General features: G+C 41.9%; 2 protein-coding genes across 5 annotated transcripts; one reads left to right on the plus strand and one right to left on the minus strand.

Annotated features, from left to right (window-relative positions):
• The first annotated feature begins 3,752 nt into the window (after positions 1–3,752).
• LOC140844195 (olfactory receptor 52B4-like) lies at positions 3,753–4,778 on the plus strand. The gene has a single exon (XM_073215673.1). It carries the CDS (start codon positions 3,834–3,836, stop codon positions 4,776–4,778), a length of 945 nt encoding a protein of 314 aa, XP_073071774.1. The 5' UTR covers positions 3,753–3,833.
• Positions 4,779–9,940: 5,162 nt separating this feature from the next.
• Positions 9,941–22,616, minus strand: LOC108389500 (E3 ubiquitin-protein ligase TRIM21-like). Of its 4 annotated transcripts, XM_073216075.1 has the most exons (8): positions 22,511–22,579; positions 22,116–22,292; positions 21,204–21,658; positions 20,634–20,729; positions 19,333–19,563; positions 12,507–12,529; positions 11,756–11,856; positions 9,941–11,470 (listed from the first exon to the last, which is right to left on the minus strand). In XM_073216075.1, the coding sequence occupies exons 3-8, from the start codon at positions 21,609–21,611 to the stop codon at positions 10,902–10,904; spliced, it is 1,428 nt and encodes a 475-aa protein (XP_073072176.1). In that variant the 5' UTR covers positions 21,612–21,658; positions 22,116–22,292; positions 22,511–22,579; the 3' UTR covers positions 9,941–10,901. The 4 variants fall into 4 exon arrangements, with proteins under 4 accessions (XP_073072176.1, XP_073072177.1, XP_073072175.1 ...); XM_073216076.1 differs by lacking the exon at positions 22,116–22,292 and having other exon boundaries at positions 22,511–22,616; XM_073216074.1 differs by having other exon boundaries at positions 22,116–22,577.
• Between the last annotated feature and the right edge of the window lie 27 nt (positions 22,617–22,643).

Genomic DNA, 22,643 nt, shown 5'->3' on the forward strand with positions numbered 1-22,643 from the left:
AAGCAGGTAAGTAGTATTTTATTGCTGTGGGGTGTAATTTCAGGGTGGAAGGCTCTATCCAGGCTAGATGTTATTAGAGCTAAAGTAGATGGTTAAAAATATGAGAACTATTATCTAGAATGAAGTAGACAGAGTTGGAGAGACTAGAGAAGTTGTATGTTGGAGCCACATTTGCTGACTAGCAAAGTCATTTGTGTGCATTTGTTTCAGACTCAGCATTCAGTGAGATTATGTTGGTTATTTTAAAAACGGCCGTGGTAGGAGAATATACACCATGTGAACTGGCAAATACTATACAAATCATGACTTTGTTTCTTATTGATTAATTGATTGATGAGCTGGTTTATCAGCATACTACTGCACCAAATAACAATAAAGAATATCCAAGTGCAGTCGGAAGTAAGGTTCTATAGTAATCCCTGATCCTGACGGGTAAATAAACGTGTAGGGCATTTTGAAGACGCTTACTCATTACTTCCTTGCCCTGATCCTTCATTTCACGCAACCAGTATTTGCCATTTTGTTGTTTTCTTAAACATTTTGAGGACTTACACTGTGTTTCAGCATGCTAGATTCTGGAAGAGCACAAAGAAAAAAGACAATACTCAGACCTTGGAAAATTTGCTATTAATTGGAGAAACATTGCCAGGTAATCAGATATACTCCTATCTGAGAAGGGGCTTCTGCTGCTGGAACTCCTTGTGAAAGGAGGGAAAGGAGTTGTTCTGGGGAGCTGGGTCAGTAAGCACATTCCTGAGATATGGGGCAGATAAATGCCCTCAATAAGGGAAGTTTTCTCAGCAGCACAAAGCAGGGAGATTTCTCAGCAGCACAAAGCCCAGGATTGTGGAAGCACCTGGATCAGGTTCCTGGAGCCTTCATGAGGTATTTGAGAAATTACCTTAGGGTGACCCTCGGCTAGACAACCAAGCACTCCAGTGTACACAACTTCACTGTACACCAGACCCCAACTCCTCAGCCCCTTAGTGTCTATATTCTGCTTCACAATAAAAAGCTCTCTTTACCCCGTACAAAGTCCAGTGAATACCACCATCTGTAAGCTGGTTCTCTTGGGCTCTAATTTTGCTTCATATTAATCTCCTTTTCCGGCTAGTTTTCCATCATCAGTGATCAACAGTGGGCCATGGAATCTCAATAGTACTACCGTCTGTTTTTATTTCTTTCATCTCCTCCAGGGGGCGCCTTTCCGGAGGGCAGGACGTGGACTCCAGGTGGCTGTGGCCCAGGACTGACCTGGTGGTAGCGGTCCTCAGCAGGCGGGTCCTCACATGCCTCTGCTGACACTTCTTTCACGTGATTTATTTTCAGTTGTTTCACCATTACTTAGAGAGCAATACAGGAACAAAAGTAGGAGTGGATTTTCCTTCTCCAGAAATAAAATGTAGAGGTGAGGAGAACAGAACCTAGAGGGGGCGGTAATGTTTACATACACTCACTCAGTGCTACGTTCTGAGTCAGAAACTCAATAAATGTAGAGATGCTGGCAGTTGTCTGTGTTCTTCATATCGTGGCGCATATCCCCTTGTAGAGTTAGGAAACCTGCTCTTGAAAGAAGGCATGGGGAAGAGACTTTTCGGATAAATTGGAACTGGGCTAGCTGTTCTAGGCAACTGTTTCCAAAGGCCATTCTCCAACTCCTCAACTTTCCTCTGGGGCTCCAACCAAGACAAATCCCCTTGGCTATTCCTTTTCTCAAAGCCTCTGTCAGCTTCTGAAGGCTGTTTTCCATCCAACTGCTGATTGTGTTTGATCTTTGGCTCTTTTTTACCTTCACCTGCTCTTTTGTCCTTAGTTCTATGGGGCACACACTGCACCCTCAGTATTTCTGGTGGCTCTTTCCCATTTCCTCCAAGAATATGGCATTCCTTGGAAAAGTATTTTTTTCTTAGAGCATTTGTGTGCTTTGCAATGTATAGGAGGTGACTGTCCATTGCAAGGAACATCTCCATCAGATTGTCTATGCCTCGTCCAATGCCAGCTTCCCTGGACTGCCTTCCCAAGACAGAGCAATCAGCTCAGTTGACCAATCTACGTTCACTAGGAGGGTGATCCGGTGCCCAAAGAGAAGAGGGATGCTTTGGCTTCAGAAACTAAAATGGGGGCAGGAAGGAACACAGAGTTACGAACTGCAAATTTATTTTAGGTGAAGAGCTGGGTACTTTATTAAGATAACTTGACTTTTATTTATTTTTGTGAATATTATATACATACATAGTTTAAAGCCTGTAAGAGTGCATAAAGCTTACAGCTAAAATAGAGTTTCTCTGCCCCGTCCCACCTCTCTTTCTTGTTCCTCGGAAACAACAATTTAAACACTTTAAACTATTTCTTCAGTATTTTCAGATAAACAGCATGTTTATACTGTTCTTTCTTGATTTCTATTTATAAGCAATTTTTAGATGTTGCCATATGATATTCTAAATGGAAGTTGGATGTTCAGCTTTCCAATGTGTAAACTCCTCCACCCACCAAATGCATACATGCCCATTCAGGCACACAAACTTCCCTTTTCTTGGTTTTGTTAATAGAATTAGATCATAATTTTAAGATGCATATTTATGTTTACATTTTTGTGATTATAACTGAATTATAGAGTGACATATGATCACATATCTTACAACAAAATTTTTTCTTCTCTGGAATAAGTAATTGTTTTCTTGTTAGCTTAGTTTTCCTGTGTCTTACCTTTCTCCAGAGTACAAATTACATTTCAAAACCAAGTTTTTCCTTTTCCCTTTGAGACTTTCCTTTACGTATCCTCCATCCCCTTGATCCAGCCTGGACTCAGGATACTGTAGGACTGTTCACAGTTGTCAATCTTCACCATTATTCAAGGAATTCCTTCTTCCTTCACAGTCTGCACCCTCTCGTGCATTGTATCACTATGTTTTAGCTCATATGTTGGGGTCCATATTTCTCTATTTTTGGTTCATTTCCTCATTTTGGTGTGCTTAGCTTCCAGTAGCTAAGTGTGAATAGGTTAATGGGAGGTAAATCTTTTGAGGTCTTAAATAATCTTTTCTGGTCTTATAAATTTTTTATTTATTTTGGGGTAACATTCTGGATGGGAGTAATTTGACAGGAAGTCTCCCTAAACAAATCCCAGGCCTATACATAGGACCTTTAATCACTTTTTGAAGCCTCATTCTTAAACCAAAATGAATTTTGTGATCTGGGTACAGTGTTGTATAAGCTATCCCTAACAGACATAATAAACAGAAGGTCACTGGAGTTTCACTGTGTTTAGTATGTAGCCTTTCATTTTATCCCCCACTTTCTGCACAGTCCCTGAGCCAGCTATGCCTAGATCCAAAGGCTTGACTCCAGCAGAGAATAAACCTCCAGTATTCTGCTGGGTAAGGGGAGTGGATGGACAGATTGGGGAAAAGGTTCAGGAATCTAATCATTCTTTATACATATTTTCAATCAATAATTCTTAAAAAAGTCCCATCTTACTTAGAAAAGTACCAAATACATTTAATTCTTGAGACTATCTGGGTTCTGCAGTGAAAATTATCTGATTCTTTTTTTCACTTTGAAGCTATTTTATTCCATCTGCTTAGTCAATAGTCGTCCATCGGCTTTCAAAATATTACCACTTCTCTGCTATTATCTTCTGCTTTTTGTATTTATGATGATTTTTTATTATTTTACTGACATTTTAGCAAAGGTATTTACAGGACACAGTGGTTGCAGCATTTAATTTGATGTGTCTAATCTAAAAACTCAGGGCAAACATTTATATATAATCCGTATTTCTCTGTGTCTTTATTAGGCGAGGTTAAGTTCTACAGTAGCCTGCCTCAGGGAGGATGGGGAGCTTCAACCACACCGGTGTTAACCATATAGTCTTCTATCTGCTGGGCATTCCAGGCCGAGAAGACCTGCACATGTGGATTTCCATCCCTTTCCTCATCTCCTACGTCTTTGCCCTCCTTGGAAATGGCCTGCTCATCTTCATCATCCTCATCAAGGGCAGCCTCCATGAGCCTATGTATCTTTTCCTCTGTATGCTGGCTGGAGTGGACATTGTCTTCGCCACCACTACAGAACCCAAGGCATTGGCCATTTTCTGGTGCAACAGTAGGGAAATCTCTCTTAATAGCTGCATTGCTCAGCTCTACTTCCAGCATTCCTCCTTCATCTCTGAGTCAGGCATCTTGCTGACGATGGCATTTGACCGGTACATTGCCATATGTTACCCCCTGAGGTACACCATGATACTCACCCACTCTCTGATACGGAAAATTGGTGTGGCTCTTTTCCTGAGAGCACATTGTACAATTTTCCCCATGATATTTCTTCTGAAGAGATTGACTTTTTGTAGAAATAATATCCTACCACACACATTCTGTGAACACATTGGCTTGGCCAAGTATGCCTGTGATGACATCCATGTAAACATCTGGTATGGATTTTTTGTCTTAATGTCAACAGTGATCCTAGATATTGTCCTAATTTTTGTTTCATATGTGCTGATTCTCCAGGCTGTCTTCCATATCCCTTCCCAGGATGCCCGCCACAAAGCCCTCAACACATGTGGCTCCCATGTCTGTGTCATCCTCCTCTTTTATGGGCCTGGGGTCTTTTCAGTCCTCACTCAGCGCTTTGGACGCCACATCCCACTACATGTCCACATTCTTTTGGCCAATGTCAGCATGCTTGCTCCACCTATGCTGAACCCCATCATTTATGGGGTGAAGACAAAACAGATACGAGACCAAGTGGTTTACATGTTGTTTCTAAAGCAGAAATGACTTTGGGGATGGCAGAGACTGGTTTCTCAGAAATTCTGGTCTTCCATGAGATATGTTTTGGCAATAGTAAACAAGAAACCTAGAAATGAGTTATTAGGAAAAATGAGTCATTGAGTGTATGGGCTCTGGAGCAACTTTTCTGAGACTGAAAGTTACCTCTGAGCAACATAAAAGCAGAGCCTATGGGTTGATTGAGATACTTACAGCTCATTATTTGGGGAATGGAAGGATTTCTCTCTAGTACTCATGACACCATAATCTTTAAATTCCTTGATTATAGCTTGCCATATAGCTGTGATAGAAGTGAAAAACAGAAAATATAAACAGGATCTTGAATATGCATAACACAGAGTAAACAGTGGATAAATTTTTAACTTCTTTCTGTTTTGCTTATTTTTAAAATTTTGGTATTAATCTCTCCCTCTTCTAATACAAAAAGAAGTTGTAGAATCAAAGGAGATCAAAAAAGTCAATAGGCCTTATTGCGTTTTAAAGGATAATACTGACCAAAACAGGAACTGGTGCTGGGACAGTCTTCCCACACTTCTCAACGTAATTGTTGTGTGACGTGCAGGAGCATGCTCGGGTCACTTTTAGTAATTACTCGTGGGGAAAAAAGTAGAGGTACCATGAAACCGCTACTATTTAATTCCTTTATGGAGACCAAGGGGATGGTTGTAGGTCATCTATGCAATGTATGTGTCTGAGTGTCGGGGTGACCTGACAGGCCAAGATATTCAGATTTTTGGAGTATTTAAGTTTATATTGTATGGCAGTCTCCCCCAAACAGAATATCAATTGAAGGGAACAAACCATCATTTACATAGTCAATCCCAAGGCAGAGACACAGAAAAGATGATTTTATAATCTTTTCTTCTTCTTAAAAATATTTCTTCATGACCCTGACATACAGAATACTACCACTCCCCAGTACGCCCCCGTTCACATAGGACTGAGTGATCCTCCTTTTCTTCCTACAGTTTGTCAACCAAGGCACTGGTTGACTTTGCCAGTTTATATTGACTTAGCTCTGTAATGTTGTCATCTTGTCTAAGAATTCAGTTCTTGGATTTTTCCTTCAAAGTATCTTCTTTCTGCCCAGTGTTAAAATAGAGCATCCCTAGAAGCAACCCTTTTATCAATAAACTCTTTTCAAAGTCACTGACATCCTTGTACATTAACTAAATTTTTCATGAAATATTAAGGAGATGTGCTGTGGGACAAATGAGATACTAATATTTTTTTTAATTTTAATTATTTTTTATTCTTGGTAAAATATTCTAGTATTTTTATAAAGCATCAAGCAACAATTAATTATTTAAAATACTGGTTAAGACAATGGTTATGGGATGCAAAAATAATAACACATTCTGTATGAGTTAGAAGTTACTAAGACAATTTAGTAGTCTTTTTTTTAGCTGATAATGTCTTGGCCATTATTATTAAATTTTATTTATTTATTTTGTTCTTTTGAGGTCCATACAATAAAATGCACAAATTTAACTGTACAGCTCTATGAATTTTCACATGTATATATATAGTCTGTAACCATCACCTAGATCAAATCAAACATTCCAATGTTTCCCCTATAACTTACTTCACTCATCCCCCCACAGGCCTTTCTTATGGCAACCACCAGTCTGTTGTATCTATGAGTTTGTTTTCCCTTTTGTTTTATAGGTTTCACATTAAGTGAAACCACAGGGTATTTGTCTTTCTCCACCTGGCTTATTTCACTTAGCATAATATCCTCTAGATCTAACCATCTGTGGCAAATGGCAAGATTTCATTCTTGTTATGGCTGAGTAATATCCCACTGTACATATGCACCACATCTTCTTTATCTGTTCATCTGTTGATGGATACTTGAGTTTCTTCCATAACTTGGCTATAGCAAGTAATGCTGTGAGAAACATAGGAGCGCATAAACCTTTTCAAATTGGTGATTTTGTTTTTCTTTGCATAAATTCCAAAAGTAAAATTACTGAGCGGGTATGGTATTTCTATTTTTAGTTTTTGAGAAACCTCCATACTGCTTTCCATAGTGGTTGCATCAATTTACATTCCCTCCAACAGTATAGGAGGGTTTCCATTTCTCCACACTCTTGCCAACACTTGTTATTTCTTGTCTTTTGAATAGCAGCTATTCTGACTGGTGTGAAGTGATATCTTATTGTAGTTTTGATTTGCATTTCCCTGATAATTAATAATGTGGAGCATCTTTTCATGTGTTTTGCCCACATGTATTTCTTCTTTGATAAAATGTTCAGGTCCTTGGCCCATTTTTTAATTGGATTATTTGTGTTTTTTGTTACTGAGTTGTATGAGTTCTTTAAAGTTTTTGGATATTAGCCTCCCATCAAATATATCATTTGCAAATCTATAATCCCATACAGTAAGTAACTTTCCATTTTGTTGATGGTTACCCTTTATGTGCAGAAGCTTTTTAGTTTGTTGCAGTCACATTTATTTTTTATTTTGTTTCCCTTCCTTCGGGAGACAGAACCCCCAAAGAATTATGAAAGAGTTACTAATATGAAAGTTTACTGCCTGTGTTTTCCTCTGGAAGTTTTATGACTTCAGGTCTTACATTCAGGCATTTAATCCATTTTGAGTTTATTTTCATGTATGGTATACAACAGTGATCCACTTTCATGCTCATTTGTAGCTGTCCAGGACTCACAACACCATCTTTTTATTGAACAGACTCTTTTCCCCATTGTTTATTCTTGCCTTATTTGTCATACACTAATTGCCATATAGAGGAATGGGTTTATTTCTGGTCTCTCTATTCTGTTCCACTGGTCTATGTATTTGCTCTTGTGCCAGTACTGTTTAATCACCACAGCTTTGTAGTAGGGTGTGAAATCAGGGAGCATGATAACCTCAGCTTTGTTCTTTTCCTCAAGATTGCTTTGGCTATTCAGGATCTTTTGTGGTTCCATACAAATTTTAGGATTTTTTGCTCTAGTCTTTGAAAAATGCCATTGGTATTTTGATAGGGATTGTATCGAATCTGTGGGTTACTCTGGGCAGTGTGGCCATTTTTACAATATTAATTCTTCCAACCTATGAGCATGGAATATCTTTCTATTTATTTGTGTCTTCAATTTCTTTCACCAGTCTTACAGTTTTCAGAGCACAGTCTTTCAGCTCTTTGGTTAAACTTACACTTAGGTCTTTTATTTCTTTTGAAGCAATTGTTTATGATTTTCTTTTTTTAGTGTCTTTGCCTGGCTTTGGTATCAAGGTGATACTGGCCTCGTAGAATATTTGGAAACTTTCATTTCTCTTCAATTTTTAGAATAGTTAAAGAATGACAGCTATGAACACTTCTTTCAATATTTGGTAGAATTATCCTGTGACACCATCTCGTCTTGAACTCTTATTTGTTGGGAGCATTTTGATTTCTGATTCAATTTTGTTACTAGTTATTGGTCTTTTGGTATTTACTATTTCTTCCTTTTTGTCTTGGAAAATTGGATGTTTGTAGGAATTTTTCCATTTGTTCTATGTTGTCCAATTTGTTGGCTTATAATTTTTCACAGTAATGTATTATGATTGTTTGTTTTTCTGAGGTGTCAGTTTTAACTTCTCTTTCATTTCTGACTTTGAGTCCTCTGTCTTTTCTCCTTGATGATTCTGGCCAAAGGTTTCCCAATTTTTTAAAACTTTTCATAGAACCAACTCTTAGTTTCATTGATCTTTTGTATTTTTTTAAATTCTCTATTTCATTTCTTTCTTTTCTGATCTTTATTATTTCCTTCTTCTAACTTTGGGCTTTATTCTTCTCTTTCTAGTTTCTTTAGGTGTAGGGTTAGGTGAGATTTTTCTTGCTTCTTGAGGTAGGCATGTAATATTGTAAACTTCCCTCTTGGAGCTGCTTTTACTGCACCCCAAAGATTTTGAACCATTGTTTTTCTATTTTTATTATTCTCCAAGTATTTTTGGATTTCTTCATTGACCCATTGGTTGGTTTGTTGCATGCTGTTTAGCTTCCACATGTTTGGGTTTTTTTTTCCTTGTAATTGATTTCCAGTTTCATATCATTCTGGTGACAAAAGACACTTAGAATAATTTTTAGTCTTCTTAAATTTATTGAGACTTTGTGATGTATCCTGGAGAATGTTCCATGTGCACTTGAGAAGAATGAGTACTCTGCTGGTTTTGGATGTAATGTTTTATACATGTCTATTCAGTCCATGGTCTCGGTGTCTTCCAATTGGGTGCCTCCTGGAGCCATGCTAATGAAGCAGCTGGGTGTAGAAGGCCATAGTCTAGGGGTCTGCCTGGTGGGTGCCATCCGGTGCTACATTGGAGGGGCAGTCACAGATGGATCAACATGGTCCATGGGGCGCCTGGCTGGGCACCAGGCCGGGACCTTGCTGGCAGGGCAGTTGGGGGTGAGAGTCAAAGGTCTGGAGGTCTCCTGGGTGGGCACCTGTTGGGCCCAGACTAACTGGGTAGCTGGGGGTGGAAGCAGTGTGGGCAAGGTAGATCTGTGTGGGTGCTGCCTTGGTGGGACTACTGGGTCTCTGGCAGGTATATTTAGGGCAGGTCAGGTCCAGGAGATCTCCTTGGTTAATTCTGGAGGTGGTGTATACACTCCGACCCTGCTCCTGTCTGCCCTTCAATATGGGGGCAGCACGGGGAGGGAGTGGTAACCTTTGGTTCTAGACAGTCCTAGCAGTTTCTTGAATGTTTGGAGGGTGTTTTAGTTCTGAAAATAACTTGCCTTCACAATGTGGCTGCAGCTCCTTTCCTGTGCCCCGGGGCAGGTGAAGTTGCTCTCTGCTTCCTCAGTGAGGTCCCTTCCTACTGTAGGGTGGGGTGGGGGGTTATGTGTAAGGTTCTCTCTTTTACCATGTCTCTGTTTCTGTTTGTCTTTTTATCTCTCATCATGCAGGTGTAGATTTGATGTGAATGTGGGAGGTGGGTTTAGGCTCTTACTATACCACCAGCTTAGACCCATCTCTGAGATTCTATCTTAGATCAGGAATCAGCATTCCTGGAAGGACAGTGGTTCTCTCACAGCCTACTATCACACAGGTGCCCAGCTTCACTGTTCCACCCGTAGAAGCTTAAAGTGCTTACTGTCACCAGGTGATGCCGTTACCTAGCCTTCATGCCAATCAGGGCTCAACAGGAAAAAGCAAAACTAGTTGGAGATAAGTATGAAGAGATTTATTGAAGGAGTTCATTCACACAATTGTGGGGGCTGACAAGGCAAGTCCTAAATCCATAGGCCCGGCTGGAACTGTTTACCTGTGAAGAGCAGCTTCAGCTCATGCCTGTCCTTTTTCTGGGAAGCTTCAGTTCTACTCTGAAGGCCTTTCCTGATTGTCCTGGATAAGGTGGCTGGGTCTAATTCAAAGTTCCTTAAATACAAATGACCTTGGGCTTTAATGACATCTACAAAATAGCTTCACACTAACACATCTAGGTTAGTGTTTGATTGAAAAACAGGGGAATTATAGCCTAAATTGACACATTAAAAAACTATTACACTTTCTATTTAAGTTGATATGCCCTTTAACCAACTCCATTATCAACAAGATGTAGTTGGGAGAACACAGCGGGAATCGGGGAGTACAACAGGCTGGATATTTAACATGGAAGTCTGAGGCATGCATAATCCAGCCTTTAAAAAGTATAGCTGTTTATCAGTAGGCAGTGTGGAGCCACTTATAATCAGATGTGTATATGTCAGAGAGATAATCATACATGTGTACAGGGATTAAGTGGAATAGACGAGGCCCAGTTTATTTCAGAAGTCCGTTTGTAAACTATGCAACATATATAATAGACATCTTAGTGGAAGCCTGGAGATGGAGAGGAAGACACAAAACTTGAGGCACATAAGGAAGGCAGAAACATGTTTTGTTTGATCTAGATGAGTTTGGGCCATATATAAGTAGTTTTATGGAGGGAGTTATAAAGCATTCTAGGGCAGGAATATTGATGTTGAAGGTCATAAGACAGACTTCCAGAGACCTCCCTGCCAAAGTCGGCTTGCTGGCATCCTGACACCTCTGCAGAGACGAAGTGGTTCAGAGCTCATGGGAACATGAGGCAGGGTCAGTGGCTACCAACAGAGGGGGTGTTGGTATCCAGGGAGAGTTGTCAACAGTCAGTGGATCCAGACCATTCATTCCTCAGTGGACAGAGGGTCAGAGGGGATCCATTCCTTTCATTATCATTGAAACCAGCATTGAAGAAGGGCCGCAGAGGTCCAGCAAAGGCACATTCAGAGAAAGTGTAGATGAGGGAGCCATGGTCAGTGATGTTGTAGAAGGAGACAGTGCTGGCCTGATAGTCCAGGAATATCCCAATTTGGCGTGGAGGCACCTGAAGGGAAAGGGGAGTCTGGGGATAGGTGCCAGCCTCATATTTTTGTTTGTTCCACAGCCAAATTGTCCAGAAGCCATTCTCAGGGCTGAGCACAAAATGCCCCTTCCTCTGCACAGTCTCTCTACAAACCCCCAGGTCCCAGGCCTCCTTTCCTGTCACATCCACCTCCCAGTAAAGCTTTCCAGAGCAAAAGCACTGGGCACCCAGGACCATGGGATAAGTATCAAATCTCTCCTCCTTTTCAGGCACTTCCTGCTGCATGTTTCCAAGACGCACTTGTCTCCGATCCTCTGAAAGGATGAGCCACGGGTTGGCTGTGTGTGGATCCAGAGTGATGTATACTGCAGATGAAACGACCCAGTTAGGCCGGGAGAGTGTGCTGAGTCAGTAACCTGTGCCTGTGCCTGTGCTGAGGATGAGGGAGTGACCCTGAGCCTCACCAGGTGAGGACAGGATGCCAGCCAGCTCCAGCTCCTAGCCTGACCTTTGAGGGAGCACCTTCCTTATCCTGTCCCTGCACGTATCCCCACCCACTCCACCCTGCTCTCTCCCCTCGACCTGGGCCCTCACTCTGTACCCTCATCTCCTTCTGCCCTCTAGTCTCACACTCCTGGTGCTCGCCTCACCTCCACACGCCCTCAGCCTCTTCTTCAGCCCCGGCACGTGGCACACACTCCTCAGGTCTGGGGAGACAATGTCCAGCTCCTTCAGATTCCAGGATTCACTCCTGGGCAAGCAGAGGGAGAGACCCTGTCTCCAAGTCCTATCCTGCCCTCCTCAGTGCTATAACCTCCCTTGTGCACGACTGATAATTTAACTCAATGCAAATTTACAAATACATCCTGTGTCAAGATCTCAAATGCGGTGGGCAAAAGGAGGCAGGATTTAGTTCCTACCCAGAACTTCCTGGTTCCAGGGGCCTCTGTAGCATGTGGATGGCCTGTGTGTATCCTCTCTAGGCCCAAGGTCACCATGCAAGCACATTCAGTTCTGTTTTAAGGACTCACCCTGTAAGGAACCTCGGGGAGCCCCACCCCTGCTGTGGGTCTTACTCATGGCTCTTGCTGGGAGGTTTGTAACTGGGTAGATTTTTTTTTAAAGGAAGAGTCCTAGCAGGCTATAGACTCACAAACAGGGAAATTCTGGGAAGGTCTTAGTGAAAATGTTACAGCCCAATTACTTTGGGCAACTCACCAACTGAGATGTCCGTTAATTAACCTTCTGAGCCCAGAAAATACTTTCTGGAAGATTGGGCCTTTGAGAAGATACAGGTTCAGGGAAAACATCAGTTCACGTTTTTCTAATTCAATAGCCTCTTTCAGAGGTGTATATCCTTCGTCAAGCCCCTCTCTTCTAACAAAGAAAACTCCTCCTTACCTTCCCAGGACACTTTTCACCTCCTGAGGAGAAAAGAGACAGTAAATTCCAGAGTCACTGGTTTATGACTGAGACTCAGTCCTGTGGGTGAGGCAATGCCACCTGGAGGTTCCCAGTACACTGCTCTGCCCATTCCTCAGGCCAAAGCCTGAAAGGCGTTGCTTGCCAGCTCAGGGACTTTCTCTTAAGTTTCAGTTCTGTGTTTTTAGTTACATTTATAAAAACCCTTCCACTGCCAAATACTCACCTAAGAGTCTTAGTGGATTCTCATTTACTCCTCATAAAATACTTTGGCATATGTAATATTATAATATCCATTTAACATGTGAAAAACTGATACTCAAGGTCACAAAGCTGGTGTGTTGTAGCAGGCACTTATGAGGATGCCCACTTCTTTTAATTGCTTCATGAAATATTCCCTTCTAAATCTGTACCTTCCATGCCTTGAATGCTAACCACTCATGGTTCTGAATTCTAGTTTGTCCCATTTAAGAAAATTCTAGGGACCTGGAGATTCTGGGAAGATGGCAGAATAGGAGGTCACTGTAATAACCTCCTCCCACATATAACCCCAAGAAGGAACTGTATCTGACACAACGAACTCTGAGAATGACCTGAAGACCACCTGAACAGACCTTCTATCCCTAAGAAAAGGAAACCACATTAGGAAGGGTAAAGGCATAGAGGCATGATTAATCAGGACCTTCTTCCATCCTATCCCATAAGTTGGAGGGAGTAAGGAATGGAGTGGAGATGAGATAAATTCCTGGGAACAGCACACCTGGCCCTGGGGATCTGTTCCGGGGCTTTGCAAATCAATAGGGCTGGATGCTATGGAGAGCTGGAGGGCTGTCGGGGGCGGAGTCTCTACTTATGGAGGACCAGCGTGCTCTGTTGATCAGGCTGAGACCCAACACAGAAGCAGTGGTTTGAAAGATTAACTCTGGGGAGTGTGCTGGCAGATGACTTTTTAGCCCTTCCTCAGGCCAGCTGGCCAGACACTTACAGGAGTTGCTTCTGAAACTCTCTCTACTCAACTGTTCCACCCTGGCATTCTCCTGCAGACTCACCCCTCTGGTACGCTCAGACTGTGGTGTTCATGTTAGGTATTACTGGCAGCCAGGCTGAGTGCTGGCCTTGCCCACGGCACTCTCGAGTGCCCCAGTCATTAAGCCATACCAGCCAGTCACACACTAAGGTTGAGCAGTAGTAATTGGCCATTGCTAGCAGCTAAGTGGAGGGCTGGCCTAACCCGCAGCCCACCCACAGCAGTCCTGGCTCAGCCATGACAGGAGGTGCACACAGCCCACACAGGGGGACACCTCTGGAGCACCTGGCTCTGGTAAGCAAAGGGTTTTGTGCTTCTGGGCACCACAGGATGCCTACTACATAAAGGCACTGCTTGATTTATCAAATTCATAGAAGCAAACACAGAGAACCAGACAAAATGAGGAGACAGACAATATGTCTTGAACAAAAATCAAAACACCAGAAAATGTGCTAAATGGAATGGAGATAAATGATCTATCTGATAAAGAATTCAAAGTAATGGTCATAAAAATGTTCACTGGAATAGAAAGAAGAATAGACATTCAGGAAGGACTTCAACAAAGAGGTATAAAATATAAAAAAAAGAACCAGTCAGAGCTAAAGAATACAATAACATAAAAGTACAATAGAGGGAATCAATAGCAGATTAGAGGATGAAGAATGGATCAGTGATGGACGACAAGGCTGTCAAAAGTAACCAAGGTAAGCAACGGAAAGAAAGAGTTTAAAAAATGAAAAGATACTAAGAGATCTCTGTGACAACTTCAAATGAAATAACATTTACATAATAGGGGTCCCAGAAGGAGAAGAGAAAAGAAAAAGAGACAGAAAACCTGGGGAAGGAAACTGACATCCAGGTCCTGGATGCACAAAAAGGCTCTAAGAAGACGAACCCAAGGAGGTCCCCATCAAGATACATAGTGATCAAAATGGCAAAGAGGAAAGACAAAGAGTGAATCTTAAAAGCAGCAAGAGGAAGGCAGACAGTTAACCTTGTAGGGTTTCCTTGTAGGTTTAAGCAGATTCTTGTAACAGAAACTTTAGCGGCCAGAAGGGAGTGGCATGAATATTGAAAGTGCTGAAATAGAAAAACCAGCAACAAAGAATACCCAGCAAGGTTATCATTAGAGTTGAAGGAGAGATAAAAATTTTCCAGATAAACAAATGTTAAAATAATTTGTCACCATTAAACAGGCTTTACAAGGTGTGTTAAAGAAACTCCTTTAAATGGAGAAAATTTTTTCATGAGTGAAAACAAGAATACAGTAAAGGTAACAGACCAATCACATACAAAGAAAGTGTGAGGCTCAAAAGACAGAACTAGTAAAATCAACTCTACACAAATATTAGTCAAGGGATACATAAAATAAAAAGATGCAAATTATGATGTCATATACATAAAATGTGGAGGGGGAATAACAAAAAAGTAATGCTTTTAGAATATGTTTGAACTTAAGCAACCATCAACCTAATATAGACTGTTGTGTATATAGGATGCCGCATATGAACCACATAGCAAACCACAAACTAAAAGCCTATAATAGATGCACAAAAAATAAAGAGGAAGAATCCAAGCATAACACTAAAGAAAGTTATCAAATCACAAGGGAAGAGAGCAAGAAGAAAGGATCAGAGAACTACAAAAACAAACAAAAAACAACAAAATGACATTAAATACATACCTATCAATAATTACCTTAAATGTAAATGGACTAAATGCTCCAATATGAATGGATAAAGAAAAAAGACCCATCTATATGCTGTCTTCAAGAGACTCATGTCAGACCTAAAGACACATATAGACTGAAAAGGTAGGGATGGATAAAGATTCCACAGAAATAGAAGTAAAAAAAAAAAAGGGAGTAGCAATACTTACAACAAAATAGACTTCAAAACAAAGACAGTAAAAAGTGACAAGGGTATTCCATAATGATAAAGAGATCAATCCAATAAGAAGATATAAGAATTGTAAATTTCTATGCACCCAACACAGGTGCATCTAAATAAAGCAAATACTATCAGGCCTAAAGGGGAAACTAGACAGCAACACAATAGTATAAGGAGACTAACACCCCACTTATATCAATGAATAGATCATCCAGACAGAAAATCAATAAGAAAACAGTGGTGTTGAATGACACATTAGACGAGATAGGCTTAACAGATATATACGGTACATTCTACCCAAAATCAGCAGAATACACATTCTTCTCAAGTTCACATGGAATGTTCTCCAGGATGTATTATATGTTAGGCCACAAAACAAGTCTTAATAAATTTAAGAAGATTGAAATAGTATCAAGCATCTCTTCTCAACCATAATGGTATGAAACTAGAAATTATAAGAAAAAAACTGGAAAAAGACACAAATACATGGAAGCTAAACAACATGATACCAAATCAATAAATTATTGGTACCAAATCAGTGGATTAATAAATTACAGAGGAAATAAAAAAAAACATGGAGATAAATGAAAACAGAAACAGTTCCAAATCTCTGGGATGTAGCAAAAGCTGTTCTAAGAGAGGAGTTTGTAGCAATACAGGCTCAACTCAAGAAACAAGCAAAATCTCAAATGAACAATCTAACCTTACAACTAACAGAACTAGAAAAAGAAAAAACAAAGCCCAAAGTTAGCATAAAAAGGTCCATAATAAAGATCAGAGAAGAAATAAATGAAATGGAGACTAAGAAAATGGTAGAAAATATCAATGAAACTAAGAACTGGTTCTTTGAAAACATTAACAAAATTGACAAACCTTTAGCCAGACTTATCAAGAGGAAAACTGAGAGGACTCACACAAAATCTGAATTTCTGTGGTGTTGGTTGTTAACTTCTCCTCTTTCATCTCTAAGGATTATAAGAATTCTATGAAAAATAATAAGCTAATAATTTGGACAACTTAGAAGAGATGGATAAATTCCTAGAAATATGTAATCTTCCAAGACTGACCCAGAAAGAAATATAAATCTGAAGAGACTGATTACTGGTAACATCATTGAAGCAGTAATCAAAACTCCCAAAAAACAAGATTCCAGGACCAGATAGCTTCACATGTAAATTCTACTAAACATTTAAAGAAGAGCTAATACCCATCCTTCTTAAAGTATTCCACAAAGTAGAAGAGGAGGGAATACTTCCAAACTCATTCTATGAGGTCAGTCTTACTCTCATATCAAAACCAGACAAAACACTACAAACAAAGAAATTTACAGTGCACTATCACTGATGAACATTGATGAAAAAATCCTCAACAAAACATTAGCAAACTGAATTAAAAAATATATCAAAAGGATCATTGACCATAACCAATTGATATTTATACAAGGGATGCAATAATGCTTCAATATCCACAAATCAATTAATTGATACACCACATTAACAAAAGGAAGGATAAAAATCATATGATCACCTGGAAAAGCATTTGACTAAATTCAATATCCATTCATGATAAAAACTCCCAACAAAGTGGGTATAGAAGGAACATATATCAATGCTATAAAAGCCTTATATGATAAATCCACAGCTAACATATTCAATGGTGAAAAGCTGAAAGCTTTTCCTCTAAGATCAGGAACAAGACAAGGATGTACACTCTCACCACTTTTATTAAACACAACACTGGAAGTCCAAGCCATGGCAATCAGACAAGAAATAAATAACATCCAAACAGGTAAGGAAGATGTAAAGCTGTCACTATTTGCAGATGTCATGAGACTATATGTAGAAAACCCTAAATACTCCACCAAAAGACTATTACAATTAATAAATGAATTCAGTAAAGTCACAGGATACAAAAATCAATAAACAGAAATCTGTTGCATTTCCATATAATGAATTAGCAGAAAGTGAAATCAAGAAAATAATCACATTTGTAACTGCATCATAAGAATAAAATACCTAGGAATAAACTTAACCAAAGAGGTGAAAGAACTGTGCTCTGAAAACTCTAAGACTAGTGAAAGAAATTGAAGAAGACACAAATAAATGGAAAGATATTCCATGCTCATGGGTTGGAAGAATTAATATTATAAAAATGGCCATACTGCCCAAAACAACCTACTGATTCAGTGTAATCCCTATCAATACCAATTGCATTTTTCACAGAACTAGAGCAAATAATCCTAAAATTTGTGTGTAAATCACAAAAGACCCTGAGTAGCCAAAGCTATCTTGAGGAAAAGAAAAAAGCTAGGGTTATCATGCTCCCCGATTTCAAACTGTACTACAAAACTATGATAATTAAAATAGTATGATACTGGCACAAGAATACTGCAACAGAATAGAGTGCTCAGAAATAAACCCATGCTTCCATACGGTCAATTAATATAGGACAAAGAAGGCAAGAATAAACAATGGAAACAAGACTCCCTTAAATAAATGGTGTTGGGAAACCTGGACAGTTATATGCAAGAGAATGAAACTTGCTCACTGTCTGACATTTAGGTTGTTAATCCATTTTGAGCTTACTTCTGCATATGGTATAAGACCTGAAACCATAAAACTCCCAGAGGAAAACATAGACAGCAAACTTTTGAACATCAGCATTGGTAATTTTTTTCTGGATCTGTCTCCCTAGGTATGAGAAGCAAGAGCCAAAATCAACAAGTGGGACTACATTAAAAAAAAATGCTTCTTCACAGGAAAGGAAGCCATCAACAAAACAAAAATGCACCCTACAGTCTGGGAGAATATTTCCCAATGATATATCTGACCAGGGCTAGTATCCAAAAAATATAAAGAACTCAGACAACTCAATACCAAAAAAACAAAAATAATCCAATTAAAAAATGGACAGAGGACATGAACAGATTTTTCCAAAGATATACAGATGGCCAATAGACATATGAAAAGATACTCAACATCACTAATCATCAGGGAAATGCAAATCAAAACCACAGTGAGATATCGCCTCACACTAGTTAGAATGGCCAATATACAAAAGACAAGAAATAAATGTTGGTGAGGATGTGGAGAAAGGGGAGCCTTCCTACACTGTTGGAGGGAATGGAAATTGATGCAGCCATTATGGACCACAGCCACCCAATAATTCCACTTTTAGAATTTATTCAAAGAAAACTAAATCACTAACTTGAAAAGATAGATGCACTCCCATGTTTATCACAGCTATTATTTATAATAGCCAAGATACGGAAACAACCTAAATGTCCATCAATAAATGAATGGATAAAGATGTGGTACTTATATACAGTGGAATATTACTCAGCCATAAAGAAGAATGAGAGCTTGCCATTTGTGATATGGATGAACCCACAGGGGTTATCATGCTAAGTGAAATAATCCAGGCAGCCAAAGACAAATATCCTATGATTTCAACTTATATGTCAAATCTAAAAAACCAAATGAACAGAACAAGACTCACAGACACAGAGAAGAAAATGGTGGTTGCCATGGGGGAGAGAGTGGGCAGTGGGTGAAATACATGAAGGGGATAAAGAGGCACAAAATGCCAAATATAAATTAGTCACGGGGATGAATGTACAGTATAGGGAATATAGGCAATAACATTGTAATATCTTGTATGAAGAGAGATAATAACTACTCTTATCAGGGTGAGCATTTAATAACATAGACACCTGTCAAATTACTATGTTCTATACCTGAAACCAATGTTCTTTTTATCAACTATATTTCAATGAAAAAAGAAAAAGAAAATTTCAGGGACTGGGTTTCTATTCTGTTGGTAGCTCCAGAGAGCTCTTTTCTCAGTTACTCCTTGAATCTCTGAGGGGTAGCCTGTCCCCTGGTCTTACCTGCAGCAGCTCCAGCGCTGAGCCCCGATTCCTTCTCTCCAGCTCTGCGATCAGCTCCTGCAGGGCCTGGATCTTCTGGGCCAGCCTGGCCTCAGTTTCCCCCAAGATTCTCAACTCTTCCCTCTCCTCCTTCTCCAGCTTCTGTAGTTGCCTCTGTTCCTCTTCAGCCAGGAAGTTCTTCTGCTGCATAAATTCTGCATGAATCCTCAGTTTGTGTGTTTCAATCTTTCCCTTTAGTGTCAATGGAAAGAGAGAGGTGGTTTTTATGAAAATCTTCCAAGCTTCAGGAATAGAGATGTCATACCTGTTTCTGCTCTCTGCAGACTCACCACTCTGGCTCTGTCTGGAAATAAATGCACACGTACACACACACACTTCTGCTGGGGTGTAAGGGGTGAGGCTTCTTGGACAAGGAGGGAATGGGATGGGGGGAAGGACACTGTAGCGGCCATACAACCACAGCCGTATCAGCCCACTTTCCTCAACTTCTTTCAAAACCCAGTCAGCACCAAGACATACCCCTATGTCTTCATATCTCAGTAAGATTCTGAGTAACACCTGCCCCCCACCTTTCAATGACCTCACAAAGACAGGCTCACAGGATGGTTCCTAAATCTTGGGAAAAGCGCGTCTTTGGGATATTGTTTGCTTGCCCTCTCCTGCTAGTGACTGACGGGTCACCCAATGACACAGAATGACCCTTTTTGACACCACAGCCTAACTCACCCTTCACTGGTCCCAAGTCCTCCTCTTCCAGGAACCACTGGCCGTGAGCTCCTTCCACTCCTCCCTAATCCCTACCTGCCCCACATCCAAATCACGGATGCAGAGTGGGCTTTCGTGCTCCATTCTACTTTGGACCAGTGATCTGGACAAAGTCAAGCAACCACCTGGTCAGACTCGGGCCTTGGTGGCTTCCTTAAGTCTGTTCCCCAACAGCCCTTGTTATTTCCTAACAGGGCATCTCTCTTGGGATACCTCTGTCCCAGACACAAGGCGCTGGTGCTGTCATCCGAGACCGGCTCAAGCAGCAGCAGCTTTAGGGTATGGCTTGTCCCTCTCAGCACCTTCTCCTAGGACTCGATCTTTCTGCCTGATTGGGCACTCTCTTTGAGCTCATCCTTTTTATTTCCCTTTATCAGGAGACCTAGAGAGTCAGATAAAATGATTCTATCACTTCTCAGTTAGGCATAGCTATAATGAGGGCTTTTTTGAGTCCAGAATCCTGGACCCTACCCAGGCTGGACCTGGACTCTACCCAGGCTTCTGATCTGAGATTCCCTTCAGAGCATGACTCTTGCCTTCCAGGCTGTTCTCTTCATTGCGATATCCACTCCCCACTTCTCAGCCAATGCCTGCTGTTTTCTTAGTTTCCCTAATGCCATCTGGAGCTTCTCCTGCAGAGAAAGATAGCAGGTTAATATCCAACCAGGCAAAGAAGTGGGGTGAGGCGGGGAAAGATCATACTGGTTCTTAGGCAAGCCTGAGTGCAGAGACGAGTCAGATGGGGCAAGAATTCTCTTGATGGGAAGACTTTTCTAAGAAACATGAAGCTTTTCCCAATACAGCCACACAGTTGAGGTGGCAGGGGTGGTGACACTACTCGTTCTTGATTAACCAGGAGGCCACAAGGAAACATCATTCTGGCAGCATTTTCCCATAGCATATTCCTGGCTCCTGGGGCATGCGAAGGTTGTGCTGAGCTCATAATTCTCCCCTTAAATTAAACATGTAAGGTGGGAGACACCCTCCCTTTCCCCAACCCCTCAACTCCACAGGTGACTCCCATCCCTCCCATCTGGGGAACAAAGTGCCCACTCAGGACCCCCAGCCCCTCTCTACCTGCTCATGCCTCCACGCAAAGGTCTCACCTGGTACTCCAGAGCAGCCTCCTCGATAGGGACCATGGGGTGGTCCCGGTGTTTCCGGGACTGGGAACACACCCAGCAAAGAACCTTCCCATCTTTCTCACAGAATAGGTGAAGTTTCTCTCCATGCACCCCACACCGCTCGCCCTGGGTGCCCTCCTTGGTGCCCTGGCTGATTTGTTTGAGGTTGTCCACCATGTTGGCTAGCTGCCGATTGGGCCGGAGGTTCCTGAGCAGGAAGGTGTGCCGGCACACAGGACAGATGCTGCCGCCATCCGCCCCGACCTGAGAGATGCATTCTTGGCAGAAGCTGTGCCCGCAGTCGATGCTCACAGGCTCCACCACGGGGTCCAGGCAGATAGGGCACATGGCCTCCTCCCACATCATGGCCAAGGGCATTGCTGAAGCCATCGGGGTGATGCTCCTATTAAGCAGCGCTGTGGGGATCCTGCTGTGGCCTAGGGGAAAAAGGAGCAAAGGAAAAGAGAAGACAAGGGCTGTGGGAGGAAAACGGAACAATTCAAAAAAAACAGGAGAGTGAACTGGAGGGGATGAAAACAAGAAAAGAACATTAACCCGAATAATAAGAATTTCTCCTCCACAGTAGGGTCCATGATGCAGTCAGACAGAAGGGGAGTCTGAGTCCCCCAAAGAGAAAGTGAAAGTTATTGAGTACATCAGAAATAACGCTGTTTACAGTAATTTCACTTTCATCACGTCCATCTCTGTTTAGACCCTCAGTGCCAGGCTTTTCGGTCCACCTTCTACCACCTCGGGCCACCCGGCCTCCAGTTTGCTGAGAAGCTAGTCACAGCGACCATTCACCACCTTCGTCCACACGTTGGCACCAGAGAAGGCGCCATACGCTTTCGGTCCGTACATCTGACAGTAATGGCAGAAGATACACACACGTACGTGCACACAGTAGTGGTGGTGCGCTCCCTGGGCTCTTCTGTCGGCGGCACAGACCCAGACATCTCTTGACAGCCGAAACAGCCCTGCCCCTGCCGTCTCCAGAAGGGGGCTTCCTGCCGCCGGGGTCTCCAGGCCTGCAGACCCAGCCAACCCGGGCACTGGCGCTCCGGCGCAACCCTGTTCTCCCGGCTCAGGTGTCAGCAGCAGGGGGGCCCTCGCTCCCTCCCCTCCCAGCCCGGGACTGGAGTCTGTTTGCAGCCCAGCCTCCCCGAGTCCCCGCCGGCGGGAAGAACTGCTGCCGGCGGGGGTGACCGGAGAACTGGGGCCGCAGGCTCCAGGGCTGGGGACGACGGGGAGGAAGGGGCCCTTCAGGGCTGGGGAGGAGGCTGGCGTACCTTGGGGCAGCCAGGGCCACTCGCCTTCCCGTGCACTCTGCGGCCGGTTTCTCCCTATTTTATTTTCAATTTCCCGTCTGAGGCGGGCTGGGGAGGGAGGGGCCGCAGGGCGGAGAGAGGGCGGAGCAATGCG

This window comes from Manis javanica, chromosome 11 (assembly GCF_040802235.1).
Source record: "Manis javanica isolate MJ-LG chromosome 11, MJ_LKY, whole genome shotgun sequence".
NCBI classification, from domain to species: domain Eukaryota; kingdom Metazoa; phylum Chordata; class Mammalia; order Pholidota; family Manidae; genus Manis; species Manis javanica.